Here is a 17,069-nt window from a genome sequence, read left to right on the forward strand (position 1 = left end):
TAAGAGAGGTAACAGGAAGACAGAACCGTGGCCAGTGCCCCTAAACACATTTGATGTTTTGATCTCTGGCCAGGCCTGAAGTGTGGTCAGAACCAGGGCTATTTCTGGTCTCCATTCAAGGACAAGAATGAAGCAACTTCACGAAGAGCTGTTGGGGGTGACAGTCAACAGCCACAGAAACACCGTTCCCAGGGGAGAAGCCTTTTGGGTCATGTGAGACCATTGCTTCTTCGTGGGCAGAAGCAGGAGGGTCATAGCAACTGTGGCCAACTGATGCCAAGAATGGACGCCTTCCAGAGGGCGGGAAGAGGGTGCTGATTTAAAAGACAAGACTTGGGAACAGAGCTCTACACACACACACACACTCTCTCTCTCTCTCTCTCTCTCTCTCTCTCTCTCTCTCTCTCTCTCTCTCACATACACACACACACACATTTTCTCTCTCTCACATACACACACACATTCTCTCTCTCTCTCACATACACACACACATATTCTCTCTCTCTCTCTCTCTCTCTCTCTCTCTCTCTCTCTCTCTCTCTCTGCCTCAGTCTTACCTTTTAAAAATAGAGCATTTCCCCTGCTCCAGTAAGTTGCTACATAAACAAGATAAGACCTAGAATCTCAGTCTTCACAGCTTCTCTAAGCCACCACCCTCCGCCCTCCCCTGCCCTCTGCCCAGGTCCTCTTCAGCCAGAGTCCAGAAAGTCCCAAGGAGCTGACACCTCTTGACCCAAATCCCCCACTGTCTTATGCTCTGAGCCTAGAAGCCATTCTTTACAATGAGGTAGTGGTATCAAAACTCCTATGACCATTTGTCTTCCTCCTTGCCTTAGATTAAATAAATCTAGTATGGATTTAATTCGTATCCATTTTTAAACTCTTAAATACAGGCTTGCTCTCATAGCATAAAGCAAAAGCATACACTGAGCACAAAGATGAGCAACACTGCAAATGGATCTTTTCACTTCCAGGAAAATACCATTCATATTTTTTAAACATTTGGTTCCATTGTTTTCTTCTGTAGCCCTTTGAATAACTAGCGTCTTTCTCGTTTTTTAGGTTGTACTTATCTACAGAACTAGAAAACCCCCATTTTTTCCCATCCGTTTATAACTTCGTTACTATCATCAACTTCACGGTGACATTCCAAGGCTTGCAAGATGAACTCCTGTCTACAGTAGTAAGTCACGAAGTTCCGCACTTAGAAAATCAACGGGCCCAGTTATTGGAGAGCATTTCTCTTGATGCCATAACTCTGGAGGAACTGGAGGATAAAACATTGACCTTGCTCCAGAAAACAGAAGGTAAGGAAGGAAACTCAGCACAATCAAGAGACTTTAAAGTCAAGGAAAAGCCCGTGAGTTTATCTTCTGATTGGTAACAAAAATGCCGAGTCTCTGCTAGTACCAGATATCCAGTCAGAATGGGTGAGCCCTGCCCGTCAGCCTGAGTCAGCCGTGAATGTTAACTCCGTTTGGTGCTCACATCTGACCACCAAACACTACACCTAAAGTTTTAAGCAAATCTTAGCAAGGCTGATTGACTCCCTCCCAGTGCTGTGCTCACTCCAAGCACCTCCTGCTACCTCACGCCTCAGGGCTGGCTGCAGACACCAAAAGGTTAGGGCCACCAAGTGTTAACCCTAAAGGACCTTTCGTAGAGAACAATCAGGTTAAAATATGGCATTTATGAGCAAAGGAGTCACAATTGTTTTCCTTTTGCTGGGAGAATATCTAAGAATATCTTTTGTAGCAGTAAAAAGTTTGTGCTAACTTCCCAGTTCACACTGACATAACTGCCGAAGCCAACCGGGACAAAGCGCCGTCTACCTCACCCTGAACTGTCTCTGCATTTTAATCTGTGTCCCATGAGGAGACGCCGTATGTTTCTCACATAAAGCAGCTCTCGAGGTTACATGTAGAACTTGTCTATAAGCTTAGTGCACTTGTTTCCCTTAGTTTTTAATACAAATGTCCAGTGAGGCACCTGACCGACCTTGAGTGTCACAGACAGGTTCTGCCTTCTATTCCCTTTTTTTGGTTTGGTTTTTTAAAGAAGAATCTGAGAAGTCCAGGCTAGCCTCGAGGTGCATTCTTCTCCCTTAGCCTCCAGTGCTACGATTGGAGCCCGGCACACCCCACCCCTGTAGATTTACTTTTTATATTCACCGTGGTTAACCAATTACTGTTGGCCAAATCTAAAGGGGCCTGGCTTAGAGTAAAAGCCTGGTGTTACCAGATTCTTTACCAAAATAAGCTGAAAACTAGGAGGCTGGAGCGGTGTCTCTGCAGTGAAGGTGGCTGCGCTTCCTGGGGCCCGGGTTTGGTTCCCAGCTCCCACTTGGCAGCTTGCAAGCATCTGTAAATTCAGTTCCAGGGGCTCTGACGCCCCCCTGTGATCTCGATGGGTCCTGTACTCACATGGTACACACACATGCAGGCAAAACATTCATATGCGTAGAATAAAAATAAATCTTTAAAATAAAAATAAAAAAAACAAGACTCATCTATAGCCCTAAGTATGGCTACAATCTTTTGTTCCATAACGTCATGGCGGGGCAGTTTATTGATTCGTTTGTTAATTTTTTTACTCTGCAGAGCCTTTGCAAGTATATTATGGCTTCTGGTTTCGTGTTTCTGTGGGACTCCTGAGTGTACAATCGAGTGTTTCTCTGTGTCTTCCTCTGTGTCCTGTGCCTTCTCTGGGGCTCTCTTCCTTCTCTTTTGTTTTATCCTGTAATGATATGTTTGTTTTTGTCTTATCTTATTACACTTTATTTTATTAGCATCCCTTAGAAGCCAGTTTGTTTTCTAATGAGAGACAGGAAGGGGTGTGCCCAGATGGGAGGGGAAGAGGGGAGGATCTTAGAAGAGAAGAAGAGGAGAAACCATAACCAGAATAAAATCTATTTTCAATAAAAGAAAAAACAAACCTTGACGGGGTTTGGGGTTCGTCTGAGTGCTCTGCAGTGCACACACAGGGCACCAGTTGGGCCAGCGAAGTGCAGAGGCACGGGTGCTGACGTTCTGTGACCCACTCATAGGAAGCAACTGAAAATAGTTTAAGGCCCATCAGAGAGGCGCGTGCATCTTTTGTGCCTTCATATTTTTATATTCACGTCCTGCTAGGTGTTGGCTCTATTAGAGCATTGAGATAATTCTAGCTGCTAGCACCGACCAAAATTGAGTTTTAATTAAAAATCCTTTTTAAATGTTTTACTTTGTAATTAGGTGCACCCAAGAGGAGTGTACAGGTGCCTGCAGAGCCCAGAAGAGGTAGAGATTTGAGCCACCCAATGAGGTGCTAGGAATTTGACATGAGTGCTGAGAAGAGAACGTTGGTCCTCTGCAAGAGCAGTGCATACCCTTAATCCATGAGCCATCTCTCCAGCACCCATAATTGTTCTTTAAAAATGTAACTAAAAAGACAGGTGTGGTGGCACATGCCTTTAATCCCCGCACTTGGAACACAGAGGCAATTTGGGACTTCGTGAGTTCAAGACCAGCCTAGTCTATATTGCAAGATTGGTCTCAAAGAAAGGGAGGCAGGAAGGAGGAAAGGGAGGGAGGGAGGGAGGAAGGAAAGAAGGAAGGAAGGAAGGAAAGTTTGTAATGAAAATCCAAGGGGTCCTTTGAAATAAAGAAGTGGGAAGAATTTCTTGGTCTAATGTTCTGCTTATTCAAAAGTTGCAAACTGATAACGGTTGAGGAATGACCCTCGCTGGTCAAATGAAAATAGCAGAATATATTACATAATGGTATGCTTGTTGCGGTCTAGATTGGGGGATGGGCTAGTGATCAAACCCCAGGGTCTTGTACATGCAGGTAAATTCTCCAACCACTGAGCTACACTCCCACCATCTGTGCGTGTGCGTGTGCGTGTGCGTGTGCGTGTGTGTGTGTGTGTGTGTGTGCGTGTACGTGTGCATGCATGCGTATAAGGTCAAATGTATTGTTTATGATGAAATTGTTACTTACTATGTTGCTGTAATAAAATAGAATTCAGAAAGAGTTTTTTAAAGAAGACAGGGGTGGAGCCTGCACACTGAGAATCATATTTCTTATAAACATGACGTACTCGTTTCAAATCTCTCAGAGTGACTCTCCCCTGAAGTCCACGCCCACGCTTGGCTCTGTCTTTTCTCTTTCTGAGCTCCTCTTTCTCTCCTAACCCTCATGTTTTAGCCTAAATTAAACTTCCTTTGATGAAACTTCCAACTCTGCTTTACTAGGAAAAGAAGAACAAACCCGACAAAAAGCCTATGGAGAAAGCTGTCACGATGCCCAGAGCAGGGAAGTTGCCATTTCAAGAGGTTTTCACTTAAATTCCTGATTTGTTCATTTTTAGGAAGTGTGTTAGATGATGAAGAGATTGTAGAAACCCTGAGAAAATCCAAAATTACTTCCAATGAGATTTCCAAACGCATCAAAAAAACAGAAAAAGCAGAGAGTGAAATTCAAGCAACTCGCAAGAACTACCTTCCCATCGCCACGCGGGGCGCCCTGCTTTACTTCGTGGTGGCCAGCCTCAGGCAGGTGGAGTATATGTACCAGTTCTCCCTGGAGTGGCTCCGGAAGGTTTTTGTTTCCTCTACAGTTTCCAAAACCAAAGAAGAAAAGCCTGATTGGAAGACAGATGACACTTCTCAGGAAAAAGTCGATGAGGTTTCCCTAAGTCTCTCAGACCAAGAGAACCTGGAGAGTGAGAGGACTCCCTTAGCTGAGAATATCAAAAATGTGATAGACACGCTGACAAGAAATGTGTTTAAGGTGGGTTTCCCAGCACTGCCTCTCAGGCTCGCATGACAGACGCGGTCTCTGAAGGTGGCCTCGTGTGACAGATGTGGTCTCTGTAGGTGGTCTCTTCAGCTCTATTTAATGAGCATAAACTCTGCTTCTCCTTCCGACTTTGCACGACCATCATGAGGGATCATTCCAGTGACACTCTGACAGCAGACGACATAGGATTCCTACCAGAAGAGGAATGGAACATCTTTTTATATACTGGCATTTTGATAAATATTAAAAATATACTCTCCAAGCCTAGACTAAATAGTAAGTACAAGTAATGTCTCTGAATGTATTTTAAAAAAACACTAAAATATGTTTCCTTGTAAAATATTAAAAGGTTTTGAGGGTTTCTACTCTGTAATTGAGCTAAGTTCTATATCAGGTTCACCAGTGTGTGAGCATGCAGTTACACACAGCCACACGCAGCCACACGCAGCCACACACAGTCACACACAGTGCTTTATTTGCTTGTGAGAAACAAGCAAGCCTAGAACTCATGAACCCCCTGACTCATTTTTGAGTGAATAGATAGTAAATAAATAAATCATAACTGGCAAGATCATGGTGGTCGGAACGTAAAGCAGAAGGCCTAGTTGTAGTGAATAAGGACACACATTGATTACCATGCCATCAGGCCCCTTCCTGAATAATGATATTTCGTTTACTATTGAAATCTTGAGCCATCAAGCATACCTATCTGTGGTATTTTGAGTAAGAGTGGCCCCCAGAGGCCTGTGTGTTTGAGTATTTGGTCCCCAGTTAATGGAACTGTTTGAAAAGGATTGGGGGGTGTGGCCTTGTTGGAGGAGCTGGATCATTGAGGGTGGGGTTTAAGGTTTCAAAAGTCCATGCCAGGCCCAAAGTCTCCCTGTCCCTGTCCCTGTCCCTGTCCCTCTTTCTGTCCCTCTCCCTGTCCCCTCTCCCCGTCCCCTCTCCCCCCTCTCCTTCTCCCTCCCCCTCCCCCTCTCCCTGTCCCTCTCCCTCTCCCCCGTCTCCTTCTCCCTGTCCTTGTCCCTGTCCCTCTCCCTCTCCCTTTCCCTCTCTCCCTTTCCCCATCTCCCCTTCCCCCCCCCCCCCTCTCCCCTGTCCCTCCCTCCCCCCCGTCTCCTTCTCCCTGTCCCTGTCCCTGTCCCTCCCTCTCCCCTCTCCCCTTTCCCTCTCTCCCTTTCCCCCATCTCCCCCCCCCCTCCCCCTCCCCTGTCCCTGTCCCTCTCCCTCTCCCCATCTCCTTCTCCCTGTCCCTGTCCCTGTCCCTCTCCCTCTCCCCATCTCCCTCTCCCTGTCCCTGTCCCTGTCCCTCTCCCTCCCCCTACCCCTCCCCCTCTCCCTCTCCCTCTCCCTCCTGCTTGTAGATCAGGATGTAAAGCTCTCAGCTACTGCTCCAGCCCCATGCCTGCCTGTCTGCTTCCTGCCATGATGATCATGGACTGACCCTCTGAAACTGTGAACAGGACCCTAATTAAATGCTTTATTTTAAAAGAGCTGCCTTGATCATGGTGTCTCTTCAAAGCAATAGAACAATAAGTAAGACGCTGTACTTAATTAATGACTGATTTTTTTTTCTTTTCTTTTTGTTTGTTTTATTTTGTTTTGTTAGGGTAGACTTAGCTGTATTGGAACTCATTCTGAGACCAGGCTGGCATCAAATTCAGAACTCAGAGATCAGCCCGCCTCTGCCTCACAATTGCTGGAATTAAAGGCGTGCGCCACCACTGACGTCATGACTCAACCTTTTAAGCTCTGTTATAGCAAAAGCAATGCTGAGAGGGAAATGTATGATGTAAATATATAAAAATAGATCTCAGGATTGGAAAATGGCTCAACAGTAAGAGCATATACTTCCTACAAAAGACTCAAATTTAGATCCTAGTATTCACATCAGCCAGGTCACAGCTGCATACCACTCCAGTTCCATGAGGATCTGATGCCTGCCAATACCTGCACACGCATGCACATACCCTCATACAGGCAGACACACATACCAACAATTTAAAAACTAAAATGTTTTAAAAAGTGTGAATGCCTCACACTTTCTCATTTAAAACTTGTTATAAGAGTGCATTCCTATTGAATAAGTAGGTTATATTCACATAAAAGCAGATAAATAAGGGGCTGGGCAGAGCTCAATGTTTAAGAGCTCATATTCTTCTTAGAGAGGGCCCAGGTTTGGTTCCCAGCACCCACCCTGGGTGGCTCACAATTGCCTATAACTCCAGCTCGGGGAGACCTAGTGCCCTCTTCTGGCGTCTTTGGGCAACTGCACTCACACGCATGTTCACCCACACAGACATGCACGTGTATACATATATTTAAAATAAAATTTTAAATAATTTAAAATAAAATATTTTAGAATAAAAATAAGTCTTTAAAAAGAGAAGTCAATGCCATAGAATAAAGAGCCCAGAAATTAACTTATATATTTGCGTTCAATTATTGGGAAAATTGAATGAGCACATGTAAAAGACTGAAGTTGGACCTTTATTTATACCAAATACAAGCATTAAGTCTAAAGGGATTAGAGATTCAAATGCAAGGTCTGAAGCTATAAAAGATTGAGCAGAGGGAGACGATGGCTCAGTTGGCAAAGTGCCTTCTGTACAAACATGAGTGACAAGTTCAGATTCCCAGCACCCACATCAAAAGCCAGGCACAACTGTGTGTGCCTGTAGCCAAGCTCACTGGCCAACCAGTGGCACTGACTCTGTGAGCTTCAGGGTCACTGAGAGAAAATCTGAGCAAAATCACCAGCCATTGATCTCTGGCCACTGCATGTGTACACATGTGCCAGCACACACACATGAACACACCACACACACAGACACACCACACACACACACACACACATACTACACATACTCCAACATACACTCACACCACACATACATATACACACACAACATACACATAACACCACACACATACACATACCATACACACACACAAACATACCACACACACACTTACACACACACACCACACACACACACACCACCTACACACACATACTCCAACACACACACACACACACACTCACACCACACACACATACATAGCACACACACTACCACACACACAACATACACGTACTCACACATACTTTTTAAAAAGTCCTATCAGGTAACAAAGAAAAAGGTCTATGTTATTGGTATTAGTCACTAGTACAAAACACCTAAAAGAAATAATTTCAGGAAAGAAGGAATTATTTAGGTTCACACTTTCAAGAGTGTTAGACTCTCGGGGCAATTGATCTGAGGGATGAGATCAGGGGCTTCCCAGCACAGCTCAGCCACACCTCAGTGGATCAGGAACAGCAGGCCTGGGCTAGAACCAGAAGCAGAAGTGGATTTTCACTGTTAAAACCCACCCTACTAGCAGGCCCTTCCTTATAAGTCCCAGAGGTTCTAAACATCCCAGACGTAGCTGCTGGCCAAGGACCACCCTTCCACCCGTGTGCCCGTGAGGAGCACTGGCTGCGGCAGTGGCCTCTAACCTTTATGTACCCCTGGTGGAATTGAGACTATGAAGACTAGAATGTCATTTCCCCAAAACATTAAAGACAGAAAAGTCGGTTAACTCAACAATCCCACTCCAGCTGTCTGTCCAAAGGATCGTAGCAGAATCTGGAAGGTTGTCTTCATAGTGGTGCATTTATGACAGTGGACAGGTGTATGCAGCCACGTGTCTGCCAACGGACGGAGGGGTAAGCAAATTTTGACCTTATAGCAGTTGGAATAGGACTAAAAAGAAACGCAATCCCATCACATACTGGAACATGACTGGGCCTTAATAATGTTTGTCGAATGGGGTAAGACAGTTACAAAAATAGAAACACCATCCTATGAGGTATCTGAGGACGTCACTTTACATAAACAGAATAGGCTGTTGGCCATCAGAGCGTGGAGGAGGAGAGGGGAGGGGAGTTGTATGTGACTGCAGAACAGATTATGCAGTACGGAGGTCCATGCTGAAAGGGTTAAAATGGTCAGTGCTGGCTGTCATTTCTTCCATAACAAAATGTATCCAGTCAGAACATCTGGCTGTTGCGGTGCTGGAAACAGAACTCGTGGCTTCATGCACGCTGGACAAGCGTCCTGCCTTTGAGCTGCAGCCCCAGCCCCTCTAGATTTTTGCAGTGGTTCTTTGCTCAACAACAGATGCCTGTCAATCATCTCCTCTGTATCGAGTCACTGGAAGGTGCAGGGTCTCTCCCTCCTGTGACTGGTTGCCCCTCTCTAATAGGTATCTTTGAAATACGGAGAAAGGGGCATCTCCAGTGGGTGCTGGACCTCAGGTGGAGACAGTGCCAGTACATCAGCAACCAAATGGAGTCCTTCTCCCTCCTGTGCAAGTCACTCCTGTCAAATGAGCAGCAGTGGAACACCTTCAGGGACTCGGAGGCCGTGTACTCCCTACTAAGCCTGCCCTTCTTCTCAGATGCACCCTCACTTCAGAAAACACCCAGATCGGCGAAGGAGGGTAGGGACCCTTAGCTCTTTAACCTAACCTTACTAAATGTGTGCGGGCATGCGCCGATTTTCAGTGTGTGAAGGTAGCCTCGTGCCGTGGTGCCCACCTCTAATCCCAGCACTCCGGAGGCAGAGGCAGGTGCATCTCTGAGTTTGAGGCCAGCCTGGTCTACAGAGTGAGAGCCAGGACAGCCAGGGCTACACAGGGAAACTCTGTCTCAGACAAACAAACCAAAATGGTAGATCCCACCAAACGGAAGTGAGGACGTCTCTGTGTTCTACATGGCACGTTTGAAACTGGGCAAGCCTCATGATAACCTTAGCAAGGAATTTTTATGAACGACGCTGTTTAGGTGAGAGGCCAGTAGAATTTCTGGCCTCTGGGAACATTCGACATGGCAGCATGTCATTACAGCACACGGGTTGGTCCTGAGCCTTGCATGGATGGACTCCTCATTTGATGGAGCACACATGTGTTCTATAAAAGTTACGCAGGAGCTGGACACACAGCCTAGTAGGACAGCATTCGCCCCACATAGCAGGTGGGTTCAGTCCCCAGGGCATGAAAAGAAAGAAAAAGTTACCCATGAAAAGCCCGGTAAGCCCTGGGGAAGAGCTGCCCAGAAAGTGGGTCTTTACGGGCTGCCATTTTGTCATAGCACCTACTCTTCTTTCTTCATTGAACTCTGCTCTCTGTTTTTCTTGCCACCTTTCCCTACGGTTACCCCACCGCACCCCACCCCCACCGTGGGATGCAGCCTGGCTTGTTTCCTGCCACCTATTTCTCCATTTTTTGTTTACTTGCAGAGTTTTGCTATAATGCACAGTAACTTGGTATAATAGCATCGGCATTTGCACACTTACCCTCTCTCTGTCTGAGGGATAAAATTCCAGAAGTAGAAATGCTGGCTGGTAGCCCCTGCCAAGTTGACTTCTTTAAAAAATCTAAGTTATATATTTTCGCCAGTGGTGTGCACGCCCCTTATCTTTTCTCTAACTTTTTTATTCTTGATTAAGTGGGGGGGGGGTGTCCACGTGAATGCAGGTGCCCACAGAGGCCAGAGGTGTCGGACACCCCTGCAGCTGGAATTAACAAATGTTGGTGAGTCACCTGACATGGGCGCTAGGATTCTAACCTGCGTCCCCTGGAAGAGCACCGTGTGCTCTTAACTGCCGAGCCATCTCTCCAGCCCAGGTGCCCATTTTTTGATTAGAAGTTTGCCCTTTTTTGAGTTGTACCCACTTGAAAAGTTAACACTTCAGTTTTAACACACCCTGTTGGCAAGTACCTTCCAAAGGGGTATCGGCAATGTAATTTGCCTAATCGCACATGGACTTTAACCATTTTCACAGTGAATCACTTACCTCTTTTTTGGTGACTACTCCTGATGTCGATCATTTCTTTTGTATAGTGTATTGTTCGTTGGCTGATAGGACCTGTGATAGGCGACGTGTATGTCATCAGTTTATTTTTATTTTTCCCTCCTCCCTGCTTTTTCACTTCTAATGAAGAAGCCCTGCCCCCACACACTGTTACTTTATTTATTTTGCGTGTGGGTCACTGTTGTTATTTTGTTTTGTCGCATTTGTCACTAATCTTTCTGCGATCCATAAGATGTTCTAATATAAGACAAAAAGAGACAGTAACTTTTATGTGAAAAGAACAAACTCAGTTAACCCTTCTTGTAAAGTGAGGATCTTTTTATTTTTTTCGGAGCTGGGGATCGAACCCAGGGCCTTGCGCTTCCTAGGCAAGCGCTCTACCACTGAGCTAAATCCCCAACCCCAAGTGAGGATCTTTTTATTTTGTAAAGAACTCGGAGTTTACCTACTCATGGTTGAACTCACACATAAGTAGGCAGGTTAGACCTGCTGTCTACTCCCTGATGAAAGGGTAGTTACTGTTGCCCAGGCCCTAGGACTAACGCTCACTTATTTAGCCCGCCATGTGTCCTTCTGTGACTTTAAAACGTAAGTGTGTATCATAACAGTATTGTAGTAGCACACCTGTCCTGTTGCTAATTTCATTCTCTTTCTCTTGGTGATATGTAGCGGAACTTCTGGATGAAAATGACGAAATGCTTCACCCTATAACTTTTCCTTGGGAAAAACTCACTCAGTTTCAAAGGCTTATCTTGGTAAGATATGCTAAGTCAAAAGATTAAGATACTAAATACCCCAAGTAAATTTATCGGTAGTTTGAACCCCTCAAAATTAATTTATAAACAAAATATACTTGACTTTGAAAGCTTAAGTTTACCAAGCCTTACTGGAGGAGGGCACCAGCATTCCACTCTGATGTTCTGTCCCGCAGTGACCATGTCCCTAATTCATCCTCCGTGGACGAGATGAAGCCCTGAGGGACGAACTGAGTTGCTCACTGCCACCACTGTCTCCCTGTACTTTTGAGACTCATCCCGCCTACAGCACTTAGTTTCTGCCCTCCTCCTCTATGCTGTAATTACAGGAACAGAACCAGTCCTTTAGGGAGAAGGCAGCAGCTGCCCAATCTGGTTATGACTGGTAATGTGTCTGATTCCTGGGTTTAATGTCTGGAAGCATATGGTTGACTCACAGCTAAATCACATTCACCAAACTGGCACTTAAGAAGGCACCATCTCATATAGCTGAAGTAGAGAAGAGAGGGGGAGAGGGAGGAGGACGGGGAGGGAGAGAGATGGAGAGGGAGCGGGAGCGGGAGGGGAAGGGAAGGAGGGAAAGGAAGAGAGGGAGAGAGACGGAGAGGAAGGGGGAAGGGGAGAGGGGAAGGGAGGGAGAGAGGGAGGGAGGGAAAGGGGGAGGAAGGGAAAGTGGGGAGGGAGAGAGAGGGAGCCGGAAGGGGAGGGGGAGGAAGGGGAGGGAGGGGAGAAAAAGGGAGGGAGGGAAAGGGAGAGGGAGGGGAAGGGGGAGGGAGAGAGATGGAGCAGGGAGGGAGGAGTGGGAGGAAGGGGATGAAAGGAAAGAGAAGGAGGGAAAGGGAGAGGGCTTTCTTTTTTCATGTTTTTTTATTTAGGCTGCCAGCAGAAGGTATGGCCCAGATTAGACGTGGGTCTTCCCACCTCAAAGATCCAGATTAGGAGTGGGTCTTCCCACCTCAAATTAAACAAAAATCCTGCCCCCAGATGTGTCTCACTTTGAGGTTTTAGTTAATTCCAAATGTAGTCAAGTTGACAACCAAGAATCTGGGGAGGGGGGCTTGGGGGGCGGTGACAATGATGAACAGATAGGCACATCCGGAACATTTCCACAAGTATCTGTGGTTCCTTGTGAAAAATAATTTAGAAAGGGGGAGAATGAAATATAATTCACCATAATGTTCTTTCTTCTGTCTTCCTCTCCCTTCTACCCCTCAAAAACAAAGTTTTTGTGATTAAAACTCCCCCAAGTGCCCAAAAGGTCATTAAAGACAGGAGGCTCAGCAGCTTGATGGTGGCCACAGATCAGGATCCCACTTCAGAGCCTGGGTTCTCAGCAAGGAAGCTGTCAGTCCAGTCTGATCATTGTGGTGGTTTGAATAAGAAAGCCTCCCTCCAGTAGGCTCATCCATCTGAATGCTGAGTCATCAGGGAGTGGCACTGCTTGAGAAGGATTAGGAGGTGTGGCCATGCTGGAGTGGGCATGACCTAGTTGGAAGAAGTGCATCAAAGGAGGTTGCCTTTGATGTTTCAAAAGTCCATGCCAATCCAGTCTCTGCCTCTCTCTCTCCCTCTCCCTTTCTCCCCTCTCCCCAGACCACCCCCCACCCACCCCCACCCTGTCTCTCTGCTTATTGATCAGGGCGTAGCTCTCAGCTACTTCGCCAATACCATGCTTGCCTACCACCATGCTTTCTGGCATAGTGGATTAAGCCTCTGAAAATGGAAACAAGCCCCCAATTAAAGGATTTATTTTTATAAGAGTTACCTTGGTCATGGGATCTTATCACAGAAACAGAACAAAGACTAAAGACACTGACTGATGAGAACACTGTCTCATTAACTCTGTGGGAATCTGTTGTGGTTTGTGTATGAGGCAGTCTTCACCGGGGAGTTCTGCACTCACCACTCATGTACTATATGTGCACCCAGCATGGGTCACATGTCCACAGCTCTCTGCAGACCTGTATTCTGTCCCACTTAAACTTACGGACTAGGCCATTGATTTTTGTCTATGAATGGAAGGATAATGTGTCTTCCAGTTGGATTATCCTGGGTCTTCCAACTCCAAACAATACGGGTTCTTCTTGCTCTAGACAAGAACAGTGGAACAGGAAAAATATCCTTTTGCAGGGCAAGAGGGCACAACACTGACCTGTGGAAGGGCTGTGCAGGGGCCACAAGGTAGCTGGGGATGGGAGTGAGGAGGTAGGGGTGAGAAGACCCACCAGTGGTCAGGAACCCCCCTTCCCCAACAGCATGCCAGGAAACTCTGGCTAGAGCTCTGATTTCACTTTTACCTCGGGGTGGGAGAGGCCCCTGAGTAGATTTTTAAATTCACCTTATCTTCCTTTTTCTTTTTCAGATTAAAATTCTTCGGCCAGACCGTTTAGAAAGTTCAATAAAAAAATTTATAACTGAAAAAATGGGAAGTGAATATATCCCCGATACTACAATTAATCTGAAAGAGTCATTTAGCGAGTCTACTGCTCAAACACCGCTGATCCTCACCTGCTCCTACGGTGAGCTACCCCTGGAGAGGGAAGCTACCTCGCAGTCCTGGCACCTGCTCTGAGGACTCCTGCTCCCTTAGATAATCCCAGCACTCAGGAAGTGGGGGACAAAAGGATCCTAAATTCAAAGTCATCCTCAGCTTTGACTTTTTTTAGGCTAGCCAGTGCATGACCGTACCTGGAAAAACAGCACCCCCTTCCCCCAAAAATGGGGTTGTGGAGAAGTAAACTTGGTGACCAGTTCTTCTATGTTTAAAGCCTCATGTCTTCCTCACATATCTGAAAAGGGATTTAAACTTTAAGCTATATTAAGGATAAGTCTTTATATATATATATACACATACATATATGTGTGTGTGTATATATGTATATATGTGTATATATATGTGTGTGTATGTATTTATGTGTGTATATATGTGTGTGTGTATATATATATATATGTGTGTATATATATATATATATATATATATATATAAAAAAAAGAAGCAGGGAAGTAGGTTGTGTGTCCCTCTAACTCCCCACCTTGGATGTTTGCCTCTGCTCTGCAGGCCTTCCTTTCCTTCAAGTCGTCACACACTGCAAACCAGGGCACTCTGGAGTGCCCCCTCGCCCTAGAAGCTTCCCCACTTGATCATGGGGCACCAGGCTGTGTGACCAGCACCTGTAAAGATACCCTCTGCTTATTAGAAACTTCCCTCACCATGGCCCACTCGCCATCCCCAACCCCATTCAACAGCAGGAGATAGCTCCTCTCTTTAGGAGCTAGCTAAGGTTTTACAACACACTGTTCCTAAGACACTTTTGCTGCCCAAACCTGTGCACACAGTTTGCCTGCTCAAATCTAGCCTCAAGAATGGTGTTTTTTTTAAAAAAAAAAAAAGATGTTGCAGCTGGGTTAGCAGTCATTGTGAGCATTTGTGGTGCTTATCACCAGACAGCAAAGGGACAAGCAGATGCAGGCATGACAACCAGCCACACATCCCTCCACTCATAAGCTGCTACCTTTCCCAGACATTGGGAAACTCGCACCATAGGCCAGCAAGCAGCAGAGACAAACTTTGAACTGTAGGCTTTAATTTCAAAACCCGAGCCATTCTCCTGCACGAACGCCACCTCTCACCAGCCCACAGCAAGGGCAGGATTATTGCTTATTGAGGGAATTAAGTGAGCTTTATGTAGCTCTCCATGTTGTTGTGCAGGGATTGACCTCAACCATCTTCTTCTGAGATTTGCACAAGAGTTCAAAGGAACGACACCGCAGGTGACCGTGATTTCCCTGGGCCGAGACCAGGCGACCAAAGCAGAGCAACTCATTTTTAAGGCAGTGAAAAAAAAGCACCAGTGGGTCTTCCTCCAGAACTGCCACCTCGCAGCGTCCTTCATGCCAAGACTCACTGCCATCATAGACTCGTGAGTTCCATGTCTGTCTGTCTGGGAGACGGTGACGTCACACTGCAAAGAGCAATTCGTGCGTGGCAGTGCTGAGGCAGTGTAGTGGGCCACGGGAGAACACACAGCCACCCTGAAAAGCTGCCGAGAGAGAGAGAGAGAGAGAGAGAGAGAGAGAGAGAGAGAGAGAGAGCGAGCTTTGCTTGTCTTCTTGTAAATGCCTTTGAATTTTCCATCTCATTTAGCGTCTGCCCATCCACGTTCAGATCGATGATGTGGTTTTTCATATTTTACATGACTGCAAGCAGCGAAGTCCAGGACCTCGTGTCCAGCTCTCAGCAGTGTTTTCTGAATGGCCTGTCTTTAAGCTGCTCCAATCTTCCTCAGCTGCCGTCACCCAGAAGTTGTATCCCCAGAGCACCGGCTCGCTCGGTTTCCGTAGGCTCAGCCTTCTTGCTTGCAACGTCTGGAAACTTGACTGCTAGAATTATGAGGGAAGAGTCATCAGCATGTGAAATTAGAAATGTTTTAGCCAATCATGTCCTACAGCTTTTTTCTCCCGCCTTTTACCATCTGCCTCGTCTGTGTAGCCAGGAGAGTAGAGCAAGGGCATTGGGTCATTCACATGCTTTGAGTTTGTAAAAGGAGATTTCGCTTAAATTGTAACTGCTCGACTGATTTCTGAAGTCTCCCCCAAGACACTAGTGCTAGCCTCAGACTGTCACTCATTTAGCAGCTTAAACACTCATGGGAGGAGGGGGGAGATCACACTTAAATCACCCAAGAGAGAGTCAAAGCTGACTGCTTAGTTATATGACATCCCTAGATGCAGACTCTGGGAGAAGAGTTATTTATGCCATGGCATTAAATGTTTAAAACACTTGCAGGCGTGTGCTCTTTGCCACTTCCAGGATAGGCACGGGGGACTTAGCATGGCCAGATAAACACTGTACGGGTTCAGAGCGCCATAATCATAAGCTACCGAGGTGAGCCAAGAGCGAGAAGAACATTCTCTGGAGTAGTTGGCCAACACAAGTCAGACACCATGCTGGGTTTGGTTTGGTTTGGTTTTCTTTTTCTGTTGTTTGGTTGGTTTGGTTGGTTGGGTTGGTTGGTTAGTTGGTTAGTTGGCTTGGTTGGTTTGGTTGGTTCGTTGGTTGGTTGGTTGGTTGGTTTGGTTGGGGGATTTTTGTTATTTGTTTGTTTTTTGAGAGGGAGGGGAAGAATATGGGTTAGAGAAATGCAGAGGATCTGGGAAGAGTTGGAAAAGAGGAGAGAATGTGGTCAAAATATATTGTAAGAAATTCTCAAAAAATAAAATCTTTAAATGGCTACTCCTGAATTCAGGAACAAAGTAAATATGTTCATGGTATGTTGCTAAGAAGGAAAAATACCAAGCTAAAAATAAGGGTACACTGTGGTATTTTTATTTAAGAGTAAGAAGAGAGTCCTGGAGGGAAAAGAAAACGTTGAGTGGAGTTACAGGGTATTCAGGGTGTTCTTGTTTTTCTGTTTTGTTTGGGTTGTTGTTGTTGTTGTTGTTGTTTATTTCAATGGTAGGTTTGCTGTTATTATTTTGGCTTATTCTGTAAAGAGAGAATGAGAGAGCGAGAGCGAGAATATATGACCATGTAAGCATCCCATGACACACACGTGGCAGACAGACAGACAACTTTTTAAATCCTCTGCTTCCAGTGTGTGCACTGTCGTGGCCAGGGCCTGCCTCTACCTGGACATCCTGGCCCCCTTTCACCTTCTTTTCTAGTTCTTATT

General features: G+C 45.9%; 1 protein-coding gene across 1 annotated transcript in view; it reads left to right on the forward strand.

The window, feature by feature from the left end:
- Dnah14 (dynein axonemal heavy chain 14) overlaps positions 1–17,069 on the forward strand; it is a 221,151-nt gene that overhangs the window by 179,676 nt on the left and 24,406 nt on the right. The window contains exons 69-75 of the mRNA XM_032914677.1: positions 1,063–1,307; positions 4,351–4,772; positions 4,859–5,057; positions 9,033–9,269; positions 11,312–11,397; positions 13,760–13,916; positions 15,107–15,317. Of these exons, the coding sequence (XP_032770568.1) occupies positions 1,063–1,307; positions 4,351–4,772; positions 4,859–5,057; positions 9,033–9,269; positions 11,312–11,397; positions 13,760–13,916; positions 15,107–15,317 (1,557 nt within the window). The remainder of the gene's footprint in view (positions 1–1,062; positions 1,308–4,350; positions 4,773–4,858; positions 5,058–9,032; positions 9,270–11,311; positions 11,398–13,759; positions 13,917–15,106; positions 15,318–17,069) is intronic.

The sequence above is a fragment of the Rattus rattus genome, chromosome 10 (genome assembly GCF_011064425.1).
Source record: "Rattus rattus isolate New Zealand chromosome 10, Rrattus_CSIRO_v1, whole genome shotgun sequence".
NCBI lineage: Eukaryota > Metazoa > Chordata > Mammalia > Rodentia > Muridae > Rattus > Rattus rattus.